Source organism: Stegastes partitus, unplaced genomic scaffold (assembly GCF_000690725.1).
Source record: "Stegastes partitus isolate 25-593 unplaced genomic scaffold, Stegastes_partitus-1.0.2 Scaffold128, whole genome shotgun sequence".
NCBI lineage: Eukaryota > Metazoa > Chordata > Actinopteri > Pomacentridae > Stegastes > Stegastes partitus.
In genome coordinates, this window is record NW_007577859.1 from 238,967 (window position 1) to 256,152 (window position 17,186).

At 43.8% G+C, this 17,186-nt stretch overlaps 1 protein-coding gene across 1 annotated transcript in view; it reads right to left on the reverse strand.

The window, feature by feature from the left end:
- The window catches only part of LOC103354979 (calmodulin-binding transcription activator 1), a 50,949-nt gene that overhangs the window by 19,100 nt on the left and 14,663 nt on the right, over nt 1–17,186 (reverse strand). Inside the window, exons 4-5 of the mRNA XM_008278609.1 lie at nt 3,937–4,004; nt 1,086–1,221 (exon numbers count right to left, since the gene is read on the reverse strand). Coding sequence (XP_008276831.1) covers nt 1,086–1,221; nt 3,937–4,004 — 204 coding nt within the window. The remainder of the gene's footprint in view (nt 1–1,085; nt 1,222–3,936; nt 4,005–17,186) is intronic.

The following is a 17,186-nucleotide window of genomic DNA, read 5'->3' on the forward strand; positions in this document are numbered from 1 at the left end:
TTCTTTCTCGTACACACTCACACACACTTATATTTTCTCGCCATTTTGCCTCTTCTCAGAAGTAGCCCGCCCTCTATCTAAAGTGTGTTTTGCCAAAGGCAGAGTGCATTTCCATATATTTCCATTCGATATGAGGAGGCTCTCCATCCAGGGTTATGTTTTTCTCTCATGCTTCCTGCCTCTCCCCATCCTCCTCCTCTCCCTCGGCTCATCTCGCTGCTCTGCTCATTCCCTCATTCCCAGCGCCTGCTCTACACACTGCTTACTTGCTTGCTTGAGGGGTCCTGGGAAGAGGTGACACAAACAATTACTGACCAAGTACCAGCGAGAGAAACACTTGCCTTTGTATGTGTGCATGTTTTGAGTGTGTGCGTCCATGCGCGGCTGCAGACAAATGCGTGAGAGATGAATGTCAGTGCAAGTGCGGGGTTGTAAATAATAGAGGTGCAGATGGGAATACTTGATCTCAATTATTCCCTTTACGTCTGTGTCTTTTTCGCCTGTCTCCAGCTCACCTTTAATGCAAAACTACTGAGCCCTCTGTGAACATCCATGTGCCTCCTCACAGGCTCTCCTTCCCTCTCCTTTCCACCTCATTCTTTCTGTTTCTGACACATGCATGCTCACTCCTCTCACCTCTTGGTATATTCCTGCTGAATAATCAATTTTGAGCTGGCTGATGTGACTCGAACACACACACACACACACACACTCACACACACATGCACAGACGCTGCCTTGAGACTGGATCGATACCCCTCTCTGTTCTGCTGAAGGAGGCATTGACATCATTCCTGGCCTCGGGCCAAACACACTCTTATCCTTCAGAAAGAGAGAGAGGGAGACAGAGAGAGGAAGGGAGACAGGGACAGGAGCAGGGAGGGAGGGAAAGAAAGAGGGGCACCACTCGCTCTCAGGTCACAAATTGGCCTGTAGCTTCGGCGTGTGTGTTTGTGTGTTCATTTGTGTTACACATATGTGTCTCCTCGGAGTGAAGGAGAGTAAGTTAAGGACAAGATTGGCAGTGAAACCATACTCGGCGGCAAACAAGATCATCGACTTGTTTTTCCACTGCAGCCTCTCACCTCTACTCCCTGGACTTTCAGCTTCATATGATCCTCTCGGGTGGTCTTCCCGTCTTTCCTTTTCTTCCAGCAGTAGCCATCTTTCCTGTACTTCACCTTTTTTCGGTTGTAGAGGATCATAGAGCCATTTTGAGGCCTGATGGAGCACAAGATAAAGACTTAGTGAGACAGACAGACACACACTCCTAAGTTGATGCTGCATTATGTTGATTACGCAGATTAAATATGGTAACGTTTTTTGAAACTCCGTGGAAGCTGACCAAAAAAAAATGACGCTTACGCTGTAATTTCAAACTGCCGATAGTATCAAAATTCTCTTGCATTGCTAAACTCAAACAAGCAAAAAACATGTTCTTGGTTTACACGGTGACGTCAGTGTTACTCTCCCACAGTCGAGATAGCCAGTCCCATGTGCTCCCTTCCCTTCCCATACATAGACCCACGCTCCTACATGTTAATATTTTAGTAGGGTGATTTATTAGCACAGTAGGAACATTGGCCTCTAAGCTCCCATTCTAAATACACCTGGTGGGATGAACATGCGTGCACACACACAAACACTCAGACACGCACCGGGAGCCATACATGTACAAAGGCAGAGATGCTATAGTGATATCAGATATGGCAGGACCTACTGCCGTGTGTTCTTCGGGCTCAATGTCAAACCTGCTGCTCGGCAATCAATCATTACACTTTAAAACGTTAAGGACAGGTGTGTGCGCGTGATGCTGCGAGCGTGTAGGAGGAGGAAAAATGCTGCTCTGCCTTATCTCATGACAACAGAAAGAGAACAGACCCGTTAACAATCAATAAACTAACATATACTCACAAACGTGCTCTCTCTTTCGCGCGGTCATGTGCAGGCACGAACACACATCCCCGTCCTCCTTCTCTACTCTTTATCATAGTATCTCTTCATTTTCTCTTACTGCTTCTTCAGTCCCTTCATTCTCCTCTCCACTTATTCTCATCTACTCATCTCATCTGTTCCCTCTGTTACTATCCTAACCTGTCTTTCTACTCTTAGTCTCCTCGATTCACCGCTATTCTCCTCTCCTCTCCGATTTTGATGTAGACACATATATATGGACTGAGATGATTGCAATTTACTCAGAACACTGTGTGTAGTGAAATTGAATTTACTTTGAGCTGATTTTCTTTGACACCTTAAATCTGTTCTGTTTTGGGGTGAGCCTGCCAGTTTCTTAGTGGAGTGGAGACCCCCACCCTCCCATCAAAGCCAAGTTTAGTCTCTGTCTCAAGCAGTGTGAGTCATCTTAGAGCTGCTGATTCTAATTATGTTATGGAGAAGATGGATGAGATCAGATGTGTGTGTGTGTGTGTGTGTGTGTGTGGTGTGTGTGTGTGTGTGCGCGTGTGTGTGTTTGGGTGGCGATTGCGTGCGTGTTCATATGTATATGTGCGTGCGCCTAGGTACGTGAGCATGGACGGTGCCCATGTTCCTCGTAAACCATCTGATTCAAGCAGACATAAATGCTATTGATTGTAACTGGGCTGTGATGTGTGGGATATAAAAAGCTTTTCCACCGTTCCACAGTGTAGCAGAGCAAAAACAGAGAAGGCAAGGGGAGGAGAGTGGGAAAAAAAAAAAAAAAAAAAATAGACGGCAAGATGAAGAGACAGAGTGGGTGAGTGAGTGAGTGAGTCCGGTAAGGGAGGAGAGAAGGAGGAGTAAGTGAGAGGAGAGGGAGAGAGGAGGTAACAGTCATTACTTCAAACTGATGAGGTATTTCAGTCTGGGGAGAAATGAAGGTCATTGATTGTTATCTTAATATTGGCCCCCCGCAAGTGTGCAAACCCACATGTGGACGCGAACACACACACACTCACGCGCATAGCAACGCATGCACATAAATGTCACTGGCTCCGTTAGCTGAGCTCCTTTCCATCTGATGGGATTAGGTGTAATCTGTTCTAATCGTGCCTCGTGTCATGTGTAAATGGGATTATATCTAACTGCTGCTCAATAACACCAATATGACTGCTGCTTGCTGTTGCTGCTGGGAGGCTGAGGCTATACGGCAGCACAACCAATCAATGAGAAATCCATCCACAACATAAACTGCGCTGCTGGCCTCCGGCTGCTCCTGAGAAGAGTCCTTCAGCTTGCACAATAGGAGCGCAGAGGCATCACCTGGGGCTTTCAGCGGTGTCAGTAATCAGAAATGGGGGCATGAGGTGACCGCTTCACTTACTTAACTTTACTTTTTCTTTCTTCTTTTCCGTCTCTCTTCTTGTCTGTCTCTCTCATTTTTCATTCTCTCTTCTTTTTTTTTTATTATACCTACATCTGTATTAACTAAAGTAAATGTCAATAAGGTGATTTATCAATAATTCAAAGTGCCCTTTTCTTCGGTCTTTTATTTTCGCTTTCCCCTCTCTCCCTGCCGTCTTTCCTGGATATAACCTCTCCTGATTCTAGGAAAAGAGCTACTTATGGCACATTCGGATCGATGAATATTCAGTTCTGGCATGTGAATCCCTGTTCACACCCTATCTTATATACACATACTCCCCCCCCCCCTTCCCTTTAAACCCCCTTCACCATCCTATGTCTGAATTATACATCACTTATCCTAATACATTTACATTCATTAATACTCCATTTCCAGCTGACTAGGTGCTTTACAGTCCAGCCGTGTTCCAGAGCGTTCTCTACATGTAGAGTAGGCCGTTAGCGGGACCCTTTGGAGACAGTCGACGTACATCACTAATGTTTTAATCAAACGCAGGCACTCAGTCATTGAGATTAAACCAATGCGAGTCACAAGCTGATTGAGTGATGCTGTGTTTGTACGTGTGCGGAAATCCTTGTCTGCTCTCTCCTCACCTGGTTTTTGGCGATGTCGTCAGCCACTCATCGTGTTTCTCAAAAGTGATGAGATATGCAGCAATCTCCTAGAGAGACAAAGACAAGACAGAAAGGTTATATTAGTGTGTGTGCATCAGTGTGTGCATGTGTGTCACAGCGAGATAAAACATAACAGGTATTTCCAGATGACCTGCCGATGCCCATAGAGAGTGTGTCACTATCTGATTGCCACGGTCAGGTCTGGGCGCCTGATTGGTCACAGAGCAGCCAGTCAGGAGACAGATATAGAGGACGGACCCTCAGGGCCAACAACCAATCACACTCACCGACACACCGATGTCTCCCTCCACTGGGGAGGAAAAGCTATCTCCTAAATACACACACACGCTACATAAACACACACGTACACACACACACATTTACGCGGGGGGGGTGCAGACCAATACACTAGCTGAGAGAGTGCGCTGATAGGAAAAGTTTTCTTGTAGTTTGCAGTTTCACAGTTTCCCGTTAGATAAAGCCTGCTCCTAACTTGATTCGTAATTCCTCCGGCTCTCTTTTCATCTCCTCGGCTCTCCTCTCCTCCTCTCCACACTGCTTCTATTCTTCTTCCACACTCATATGAATCCAATAAGGAAAAAAGAAAGTTCAAATCATACAGGTGCATTCTACCAAGAGTAAGGGAAAAACAAAACGTCCACACACACATACAGACAGACAGACAGACAAGCAGAGACGCACAGAAGACGCAGCAAAAAGAGACTATTGTTTATACCTCTTGTTTTTTAGTCACTCACGCTACACTGCCTTCTCCCCTTTGCTGGGTGAACTCTCTCACCCCTGGCTTCCTCCTTGAAACATCATTCCCTCTCTATGTATCGCTGACTCCCATCTCACCCACTTGTTGTGAAAGACTATGAAATGTAAATTGTCCTCTTAAGGCAATCAGTGTTTGAAATGTGGCACAAAGCAGTAGTGAAGAAGACATCAACACTCCAGCACTCCTTCATCTGCCCCCTCAGATCAACAGTCTCCTCTCCAGACCTCCTCTCCCTCTTTCCCTCTCCGTCTCTTCCCTATGTGTGTGTGTGTGTGTGTGTGTGTGTTTTTAGGGGTTTTTTTGTCCCAGTTTGGCGTGAGAGCACTCCAGCTCCACACCGATCAGACAAGATGGAGGGGGGTGGGGGGGGACGACAAAGAGGGAAGATGGGAGCAAAGGCAGGGAGAGACGAAAAGAGAGAGCAGCTGGAGGGTGCTGGCACTTAACTGGATTGTTTTTTTAGTATCTTCCATTCGATCCCCACGTCCCAACCCCCCACTGCCTCGTCCCGCATTTATATGTGTGTTTATATGTATGTATGTGTGCGCAGGAGGGACTGCTATGATGCCCTTAATAATTATCACTATCAAGCTGGCCGCTATTAATGTCTGTCTGTCTGAGGCACATAAAATTGCTCAGCGGCGTACACACAGGCGCATTTTTAGCCAAAGCGAGGCGCGACAACACATACACACACACACACACACACACACACACACACACACACACACACACGCACACACACACAAGGAGTGCCTCATTCATTTATGCATCTATTCATTAGCTGTGACAGGCAGCCACCTCTCCTCCTCCCAAACCACTCCGCAGCAAGTCAATATCCTATACGGCCTCCACAGCTCCGGCCAGGCACTCGGGCTCCCCTAGTGACTGTCAGCCAGTGGGAGGCGGGAGGAGAGAGGAGAAGAAGAGAGGAGACGAGGGGCTGGGAGAGACAGAAGGATGGGAGGATTAAGAAGGAGGGAGAGAGACTTGCAATTAAAGGCCTGCCCCATAAGAGCCATTAAAAAGCCAGAAACAGAAGAGTCAGCTGAAACGGCAGCCTGACACACACACTCTAAAATACACCCACACACACACACACACACACACACACACACACCGCTGCTCACTCCCGAACCAGCACACACGCCCATGTGAAGAGTGACAGAAGTGAGATGGTGAAGGTCGATCCTCAGGAAGTCACAGTTATTGTCCCCGTGGAAAGCGGTGATGGAGCGCTTTGAGCATGCCTGGTGACACACTGACCCTTTAGGAATACTGTGAGAGTGTGTGCGTGCGTGCATGTGTGTGTGTGTGCGCGCGCTGTGCCAGACACATGGACAGGGACAAGTATCTTCCTCCAGGGATCTACTCCAGAAACCCAGACGTTCTGCATGTCTGTGTGAGTCTACGTAATAATACATTACCGACGGGCCCAGATGAATGCGTGCGCACACTTTTCCCAACACACACCTATTCCTGTCTGTCTGAGAGAAAGTAAGAAGGAGAAGGAGAGAGAGAGAAAGAGTTACTTAAGAAATATCTAACAAAGCAGCGAGCATAAGTGGGAAGTTAGATTGGAGCGAGCGATGCAGTTGGGGAAATCAGCCTCCCACTCACGCATCACTGAGACCATCTCCCTCCAAGAAACTGGTGGCATGTAGAGAAAAGCAGACAGACAGACACACACACACACACACACACACACACACCACATATATATCTACACACACACACGCACACATACTCACGAGCACATTCAAACACACTCACAGGCCTCAGGGAGATTTCCACGGGAGGAAGGGGAGGGTTTGGTGGTGGTGGTGGTGGGTCGCCTACACAGCAACAGACTTATCCAGGAGCTTTCCCCAGGGAGATTCCGTTATAGGGTCTGGCCACAGGCTAGTATGTGTGTGTGTGTGTGTGTGTGTGTGTGTGTGTGCGTGCACACACGTTTGATGTCTAATGATGAGCATCACCCCGACAGAGATCTGGGGAAAACAGAGCTGTCTGTAAACTGGAACTGTCACATCCATTTGAAGTGCCTCGAATGAAGGCTGCCGCTGGTTCTCACCACAGAAATCATCTGGCATTGAACAGTTTATTTTGGCAGTACAGGAGGTAACAAACTGAAGTGTCCTTTTCAGCGACAGAATCCCTATCTGCCTTTCTCCTTGAGCGTGCTAAGTCTTGTATACATATGTGGAGGGGAAAGAACTGCATTAGCATTACCAGGAGAGGTCTGCTGATGCTGTAATTTGTTCCAGAGCAACTCCACCGCTTCTCTCCTTCCCAGAACAACCCTGTCAGTGTCTGATGTTGATAGACACTCTATCCAAAATTGCCTCCTGTTATTATTTTGTTTATTTATTTATATATTTTTTGCAAACTACAGGCTTCTCTGTGTTTTTTATTTTGATCAGGATCACTATCGCAGCCATTCATTTAGCCTACACCTCACTGATTCCGATCTATTTTCACACATTTGTCTTTCAAAGCCGTGTCATATAAATTAGGCATAACAATGGCAGCTATATGCTAAACCTACTTTGTAACACAATTTGACTCGAACTGTAATAATCAATAATCCATTAAAATTGAGAGGTGCCTGTGGGTATGTCATTATCCACAGTTGTTGACAGAAATGTGACAGGCCTGATCTCTCAGCATCCCTCTGTGAAATATTCAAACAGTGCTGACTGACCTCTAAAATCACCAATGTCATAGAGCAGTGGGTGCTTTTCTCAAGACTGGGAACTACAGATTATGTTGTAGAGAGAAACCTGAACACAGACAAAGTTGCGTTCTGCTTTACGCTGACATAAATGATGTGAAGTCTATTGTAAACCAGACCAATAATGTCTTGTTTGCACTATGTTCCTCTAACCTGGCTAATTAAAATGTGTAGCTCTCAACACAGAGTCAGACAATGAGTTATGACAAGGATAATTTTGTTCGGTTCTAGCCACACAATAAAATTTCATCAAGTCTATTGTAAACCAGAGCAATAATGTGTAGTTTGTATTATATTCCCAAACTGCCTCGCTCCCCACTGTGTGTTACTTTCAACAGCCTTTATATTACCTCCACTGGCTAATACAACTGCTTAATGCTGTTTCCATAACAACTGTTGCAAAGCCCCTGATCAGAATTCCTCTCAAGCTTGCCTTGTGTTTATCATATAAACACCTCATCACACACTGAGCAACACACACATGCACATCCGCGGACATAAAAGACTTGTACACACATGCATACAAATGGGCCGCTAATACACGGAGTCGCTTGTGTGGAGAAAAATAAATAAATAAAAACAAAACTTGTCCCGGCTTTTGTCTGTCTTCCTGCTTGTTCTCCCGGTGATACACACTGCATGGGCACACACGCTTGTGTGCACATGCACACGCAGACACGCACAAACTCACTGCACGCACATTTAATGCAGGTCTATCATTGGAGGATAAGGTCTGACCTTCAGTAGGAACCCACCCCTGTCACCTGGCTGGAAAAAAGACATGTGCCTCACATTCATCTCTGACGCACCCCAACTCTCGCAGCTTTTCATACACACACACACACACTTGAACAGACGTGCACACGAAAATACCTCCCATGTCAAAAAATAATGCATGGTAGGATGCACAGGCATGAAAGAGTGTATACACACACACACACATATAGGCAGGCCCAGAGAGGCTTGGTCTCTGAAGAGTCTATGTGGTGGCTGCTGCCCATGTGAGTGATGGCTTTATAATGAAATAGTCACTCTCCCCTCTCCTTCACTCCCTCTCCTTTTGGTCTGACCTCTTTACTTTCTCCCCCCCACCTCTTCCCTCCAACTCACACCCACTTCCCCCCTTCTTTATTTTTTTTTCCTTTCTCATTTCCCTCTCATCTCCCTTACGCCAATTTACAGAGGTCCAAACGGTGAAGGTGGGCGACACACACGCTCGCACGCTGGCAGTATGCAAAAGTAGCACCAACTCTTTTTAGCAGAGACCTGAGAGCAAGGAAGAGTCAGCCTCAATCCACCGGGGGAACATCAATCATATTTTTCTAAGACTTCGCCTCTCTTGCTTACCTTACCTGTCCTCTTCCTCCTGCCTTGTATTTGCATTTGAGGAGACGGCCCCCTCTCTCTCAGCAGGGGAGTGAACACATCAAAGACGGCAACAGGTGTGTGGTGTCAAACACAATGCCAGGACCCCCGCTGCGCTCGGGCGTCTTGGATAAAGCCTGTCAGAGTCCTCAAAAAACTCCCACAAAGTTAACCAGGAAAAAGGGCGCACGCGCTCACACGTACATAAACACAGACGTATAGATGTATTTGAAATTTTCAAATGATGAATGTGTGTTTGCCGGTAGGAAGAAGGCAGAGAGAGGGTGAGGAGGTGGGAGGAGGGGAGGGAGGGGAGTCTCAATGAAGGAGTCTCCAGTGGTTGTGTTAACCCCTGATGCCTCATCTCACTGTGAGTCATTCTGCCCTCTGAGGCTCATCTCTGCTCTGCTATTGTTGATGTTATTGTTATTGAGGAGGCTTGGTATGCTAAGGAGAGAGAGAGAGAGTGACACAGAGAGAGAGAGAGAGAGAGAGAGAGAGAGAGAGAGAGAGAGAGAGGGAGAGACGCTGAGAGGGGGGTGAAAGAAAGTGTGTGCCACCTCTCATTGGCATAAATACTTGTTTACAACAAGACATAAATTGGCACCCTGTCAGTCAGTCTCTCTATTTCTCTCTCCTCTAACTTCCTTACTCTATTTCCCTCCCTGTCTCTCTCTCTCTTCTTCTTCTCTCCCTCTGTGCTGCTAAGCGTATTATAACACTCCCTGGTTCAGCCCTCTCTCATTACCATATTCTAATTACATTCGTTAAGGGGAGCATTTGGGAGTTTAATGAATAAATTTGAAAGATGGGTCTCCGTGGCGATCTTTAGGTTTGTCTCCTCCTCAACCAAATAAAGACGGGAGCATATGTGTGTGCATGTGTGCGTTTGTGTGAGTTTGCACACCTGTTCGGTATGTGTGTGCTCTCAGCAAATATCACTGTAGCTCCATTTCAGAAGAAACAAACAAATCTAGTTAACTCCTGGAGCTCACGTGGAGTCCTCTCTCTTGAAAAAAAATAAAAAATCTATTTAGAATTCTGTTTGTTTCTGCCAAATAAAGATTTCATGTCATTTGTTTGTTGTTCTGGAGAAAAAAAAAAAAAAAAAAAAAACTTGGAGCCACCCATGTTGAAGCCATGCATATTTAACTCTCCTCAAGCCTCAAAAACAAACTGCCAAAGACAAGCATCAATTTACAGATGTACAAATTGTCTGCAAGCCCGGGTTTTTCTTTTTCCACCGACAACAGACCTGCGGGCTTCACACCGGGAGACGGGCGGGTGGAGTTAAAACAATCATAAGCAAAAGTAAACATTAAAGGTTATCAAGCCTGCTCCAGTGACTGGTTTTCACCGTTGTGCAGTTTGATCTGCGCCTGCCTAGGATGAAGCCCTGGGCTGTAGACCTGCACTCACTCTTTCAGGGTATTGCAAAATGTGATATACTTTTTCGCATGGTTTAATAAAACAGTCCCAAATGCCTTCCCAATTCTGATGATTGCCAGCTTGTGCTTCAAAGATTCAAGGAGTGAATGAGCAAAATTCACCTCTTGCTGAGAAATAACACTTTTTAAACGCTAACCAAATGATGTGCTTTTACTCGGCCAACTGCCAGTGATTACTGACAATTAAACAATACCACGAGCAATGGAATAAAGACGGAGAATCTAATTTAACTCCTTCCCACTAGAATTCTTCTTTTTTTTTTTTACTGCAACTGCACTATTAAAATGATGGTGTGTTTTTTCGTTTTTGGCTAAATGCATTATTTTTGTAAATCCAAGAAAGGTTTATTCATTTTCTTGTTGACTCGAACAGACGCACAACCACAAAATGGCAGTCAGCAGAATTTGGGCAGTGTCTGGAATTTCTTTATTGCATCTTGTGGTAAATAGTATGGATTTGTTTCATTTTGAATTCAGCCATTGATCTATCCTGAAATTTCTACAGGAGTTTCATTTTCCTGAAACCACCGCATGAAGGACAGACTGTACTCACCTACGGCTGACAAAACGCATGAACTGTGAGACGCTGTGAGTGATCCAATCCGATTAACATGTCCCTCGCCGTGAATAGTCTCTAAGTGTGCGGTATAGTGTATCAATAGATCTAAAGGGGCTCCTCTTCGTGGTATATTTACAGTGATGATGCATTGCTAAGGTAGAGCCCAGTGTCATCACCTTCTCTTCAAGTACTGTGACTAATGCAGTGGGCGCTAAAGAATGTTTGCTATCTTTAACTTTTACCTCTATATAATGTAAGATACATGTATATAAATAAATAAGAGAAGAAGATGAGAAATGTAACCAGCATTTTAAATGTTTAGACTAGATGGCAGGCATATCCATTCGCCCATGGGAGACATTTTGTTTGCTTAAATCTGCCCGATTTCATCCATTAAATGCATATAGTTCTGGCAAAGCTATTTAATAATTGCTAATTTAATGCACTTTTAGAGATTGAAAAGGAGACAGACATCAGTCATTGCCTCGCGAGCTGTCCTGGTAACTTTCCACCTCATGTGAACTGTAATGGACTGTGACTGTCTAGTTCAACATGCAATGACACCTTAGAGTAGGCAGAGACTGGAGCTTAGAGTCTCGCTGAAAAAGTGATGCTGATGCTGTGCCTTAGACAAAGTTAAGACTTGCAAGCTGGCAAGCTACCTATAAACATACCGCCAGAATATATATACTGCCAACAAGATGTAATTGTGCAGTTAGGCTTAACACGAGGTAATACCTGTTTTTGGGCAGGGAAGCCTTGCTGTTGCCATGTTTTTCCTGTTCGCTGGAGTCGTGAGCTAACACCTCCACTGGGTAATAATCTAAGAGAGATTTTGCTCCAAGTATTAGAGAGCTATTTCAAAGAAGACTGCAGTATTGTTAGCAACTTACACTGTCAGACACCCGATGGAATGAATGGACACGACTTTCAATCTCTGTCACAAACTGCTTGTGAGACAAGTGAGATGCTCTGCTTTAGGTGTTCATGATGCCCCCCACCCATCACTTTAGATTGTATGCTGAAACAATTAAAATATATGCTCTGCCAGTATGCAAATACAGCATCGGTATCCCACATACAGATGCCTCCTTAGAGTACAAGATGATGGATGATATATTACAGCTGAGCTGGTCTTAGACTAATGACACAGCTGCATTACAATACACAACTTAGTGCACAGCTAATATTGTATATGCAGACAGACAGAGTACACACACGCACACACACAAATGCCACCTTGTTTAATCCCCCAGGAATCAGCGAGATTTGATTACCATGACTTTTACAAACACACTCCATATGAGAGTAGACGTTCCATACATCAGCGAGGGGGATAAGGCAGAGGGAGGAAGAAGAGGACAGAGACGGGGGAGACGGAGGAATACATGATGCTGGATCGAACTGCAGTTTGATAGGAGACCGGACTCACGCTGGGAGCCCCTGAATGGAATTGCTCAGACATCATAACTCACACCGAAAGCGCAACACACACTACAAAATACCTTACCCTTTATTGCGGTAAATGTGGGAAACCATATATTTACCAGTAAATGTATACACGTCCCAAGGTAAATCGTGTCAATGTGTACATTTCCAGGATAATGTTAGTGGAAAATGCTAGTCACAGCACTGTGAGAATCACGCTCCTCTCACTATGTTTTGTTGTGGATATGATGCTGTAGGCAGCCAATTTACCCCTTTGGCTAGGCTCCTGTAATAAACTGCGATCTGTTAGGGGATCCAACTGAGCAAAATTATACCATCATAAAAACAGCCAAAGGTGAAACTTATGTTTGGTAGGTTTTCAAACATGCAGTAACATTTGACCTACATTACAGTGTGATTTTAATGTGAGCAAAGAGCACAACTTGTTTGGTTTGTGAAGCAGACGATGATGTCGGACTAAAATCACACTATACGCTGTACTATTGTATAAAAACATACATATGTCCGCTTCAAAATTAGAGTCTTTAATTGTGATTTGAGCCACTTAACATCCACAAATACAGGCAGAGTGAAAATTCTGTCGCTGTATTTTTAATGGGATTTTAATGGGATTGGCCATAGTCTTTTGAAAGCACAAGGCCTCATGACTCAAATGGTGTAAATGATTTTCACATACCAATACACAGCTACAATAGCTGCAGTGATAGTTCTTTACTTTACTTGTAGAGTGCGTACACAGTAACTTCTTAGCTTTTCTGGCACCTACAGTAAGGTAGCACGAAGTTGTTGACTCACTACGAACAAAACGCTTCCAATCTTTTAGCCTTTGTAGTAAAAACGAAGTGAATTTTCAGGGGTTAGAGAGTTTACTAAAACAAAACTCCATGAGGCCGCAAACCTGTTGAGGAACACTGTTCACAGTGTGCAGTAAACACGGCAGGAGAACAACACGACAGTATGACTTCGCAACTCATTAACAAGGAAACAGTCATTAACACATTTATCTTGACAAATGCCTACCAGTGAACGTTAAACATTAACTAACTCCGTGGCTGTAATTCACATTCACTACTAAATATTCATATTTACCATTCCCCACGCACACGTCTCCTTTATCAACTCAAATAAGCAATGGGCAAATAGGTAATAAGTGATAATAAATTAAAGTGTTCTGAATCCACCACAGCGATTTGACTTTTTCATTATTATGCTGTATTTTTGCTCTGCACTGAATAACATTGATCTTGCACTGACAATGCAATTTAACAACCACATAATCTTACCAGTTTTAATTAAAAATAAAGCCTGCAAGTGGCCATTAGTGGGTTGAAGCTTATGAGGCTAACACACTCAGATCCCTGCAATATCACATTAACCAAACTGACAATTTGACCTCACAGCAACTTTACAGAGCATAAACAAATGTGGTCTGATTAACTTTGTAGTCCCTTTGCAAATAGGTATGTGAAGTTTGATTGCTTTAGTAATAAATATTGTAGTTAGCAAGTTCATTCTTCCCGGATTAGCTACCAAATATAGGCAGTTAATAATGCTGTGTGCAAAAACTTACAGAGGTAACTTTGCAAGTATTTTCTCACTTGAGAACATTTGTCCGAATTGTTGTGTGCATATAAATATTATGTTACGCTACAAATAGGCGACCACGGTTCTAATTTGTATCTGTCTAAATATGCAGCGTGGAAAAATCTGTACAGGCTGAATCAACACGGTGCGAGAAACAGCAAATTTGCAGATACCAGTGCAGAAATAAAAGCAGTGAAATGCACACTAAATTCATGTTGAGGGAGAGAAATTAAATGCTAGGTGGCAATTCAGAAGTTACTGATCCATATGTTGTTTTGGTATAGCACAACTGTCTGCCTGCTATATTTTCAGAAAGGCTTGGCTTGGCAGTGCGAGAGATTTTAAATATATCAACCAAACATGTGACATAACGAAAAAGCTGTTGACCAGTTTGAACAGAAGGTAGGTTACAGTTTCACACATATCTATCTTTTATTTTCACACTGGATACACAGCTCCAGCCCACATTTGCTGAGTGGACAACTCCATAATCCTTACACAACAATGGAACAGTATCAAATGTCCGTAAGAAAAACTCTCAAATGTCTCATTTTGAACTCATGCAGTCTCAGATGTCCACAGATATGCTCAGTGCATACTTGTGATGTGAAGTTACAGTAGATTAATGCTAAATAAACGTGTGTCTGGAAGAAAGTGAGCATCAGCAAACCCCAAAAAAAGTGGGTGCTACCTGTGTTTACCAAAGCTGCAACAGTGTAGTCGCTATTGTTTTTTACCTTGTGAGTCTGCATTGTACCGTGAACTACCAGCTCGAGCATTTTGGCAGCTTGTTTATATGTTTGTCTGTCTGTCTGTGGACAGATTTTGTCATCCTGATAGCGTCAGTCATGAAACTTTACAGGTGTGTAGGTGAGATCAAGATGAAGCTTGAATTCGAAGATCGGTGTGATCCGAGATCTGAGCACCCATGGGTCGGAGCGTCAACACGTTGACGGGAGCCACGGCTGGTATTTTTTTCTTAAATTCATTGTGAATTGCAAAATGGTTTTCTTTCATATGCCTATGTAACCGCTGCGTCATGACATCAGTTGCTTTTGTCTACAGTCATTAGTCGGCTGCCCTCAGCGCGACAGTTCAAGAAAATGGCGGCTGCAGCAGGGCCAGTTCTCAGTTCAGTGTTAAAATTTCCAAAAACACAAGGTTTTGGAAGAATTGGAGCACTTCAAATTGTCACAAAACAAAAAGGCACCTGCACACTGTGCAATATTTCAGAGGCCACAGCAGCATGAGCGCGCTGCACGAGCACTTGAAGGGAAAACACACAGGTGCTATTCTGCCAGATGCATCCCCTAAAAAAGGCAAAACCACTGTAAGTGTTGTCTATTCATTAGTAGTGAGAGCTTCTTAATGTCTTTTGTCCTTGTAGCTGCTGACTACTCTCAAAAAGCCTTAAAGTCGCCTGCCTGCTGTCTTAGACTTTCCATTGAATAATTGTTTTCAGAAAGTGTTTAGACCAAAATCTGGGCGTATTCTGCTTTGATTGATGGTGACAGTGCATGTGTGTCTGTGCATGTGTGCGTGTGTGTATTGGGCTTGCTGGGACAGACGCTGTTGTTTCTCTAAAAAAATCAGTCATTTCACATTCATTTAGATTAATCTGTAAAATCGCCAATAGATTAATCAATAGAAATATAGTCTGTAGTGGCAGCGATGATCTGCACACCACAAAAATATACACTCAGACTTTGATAAGAAGGATTTATAGACATTTTCAAATGATTTATTTATTTTAATATTATTTTATGCATAGTTGGACTTTGCAGAACTATTTACATCAAACCTAAGATTATGTTAGACAGAAACCTACCTTCGTAAGCATGAACAGAGAGAATGAAATATGTATTGACTTCAGAACTCCTGAACTAGGCATATTCCTCACAAGTCCCTAAGCTCCATATATTACGAAGTCAGAAAAAAAAAATGAAGACACTAAAGAAAAAGCTCATCAAAAACAAAAGAGTTCCAGCACCTGTTGTGCTTGATTTGCAGTGTGATGTTTTGCTTCCAACTAGCTGTTAGCTGAGAATGTAAACACGCAAAAATTACCTTGTGGTGCTTTATGATATCTTTGACTCCTACAGGCCTCACGACGCACAAAGTTATCAAAGTTAAATAAAGTTATAAAGTTATCGAGACAAAACTCTACACAGGCTGTACAAGTTCTCAAAATAGGACTCCAAGGACTATCTGCGGGTGCACGCACATACACATTTTAATGCTTTATCTGTCTCCAATGAATTAAATCTAATTTACACAAGACTCAGATATTACAGAGGTTCTATGTGGGGACATTCAAGGATACAAAAAGTATTGTCTCCTCTGCACAGCCCGGCTTCTTATTACAGCAGACACTGTTGGCCATTCAGTTCTTTTCGGTTGGGCTCGGAATCTAACAGGAAGTTAAAACTCAAAGACACACACATACACATTCGCACGCATGCAAGCACACACAAACGAGCTCAGGCACGAACGCAACACCCCCACACTCGCAGTCACACATTCCCACTGTTTAATATATTTCTGTGTCTCCAGTTAACAATATTTTGTGTCAAATTATAGTGGGCAAGATAAATAGTGGGTCTGTGCAACATGGAGAAAATAGAACAGGAGGAAAATGTGGGGCTTCCAGTTGGGGAGGAGGAGGAAAGAGGAGAGGAGAGACAACACTAACTCCTACCTCAGACACCTGGCTTTCTCTGACTAGACTTGCAAAACCTGGTTAATCCCAGCTCCTTGTGAACTTGTGTGTGCTCAAATATCTGCATGACTGAAACTTGCTGAAATACTGATTCCAACAATCTAAGAAGCATCTACACGCTCATCGAATTTACCATGCACGGAACTGTTTGCAAATGAAAAGCCTGCTGGATAATTAGATTTATCAATGAGGAAACGGCATCTATGAATAGACTCAATCTAATTCTTTGTTTGTATTGCTTTACATTCGGCGCATATTGGCAGCTTGGTCAGCAGGACAGTATGGATGTCTGGAGTTTGAGTCGAAAATGGAAGTCACAACAGACACAAAATGACGTTGAGTGTTAATTGGGCTATGCTTGGCTCAGAGAGAGATGGAGAGATAGACAAAGAGGAGGGGAAAAAGAGAGAGGGAGGGAGAGAGAGAGCCTGGAGGACTAATTAGTGATTATAACTTGGCGCTCTCCAAACATAAAATATTTCTCAACCCAAAAGACAGAGGAATGATTAAAAATAAAAGAATAGGAATCAAACACAAGGAGCTGTGAAACACCCCTCTGGTACTCTGTGTGCGTGTCTGTGCGTGTATAC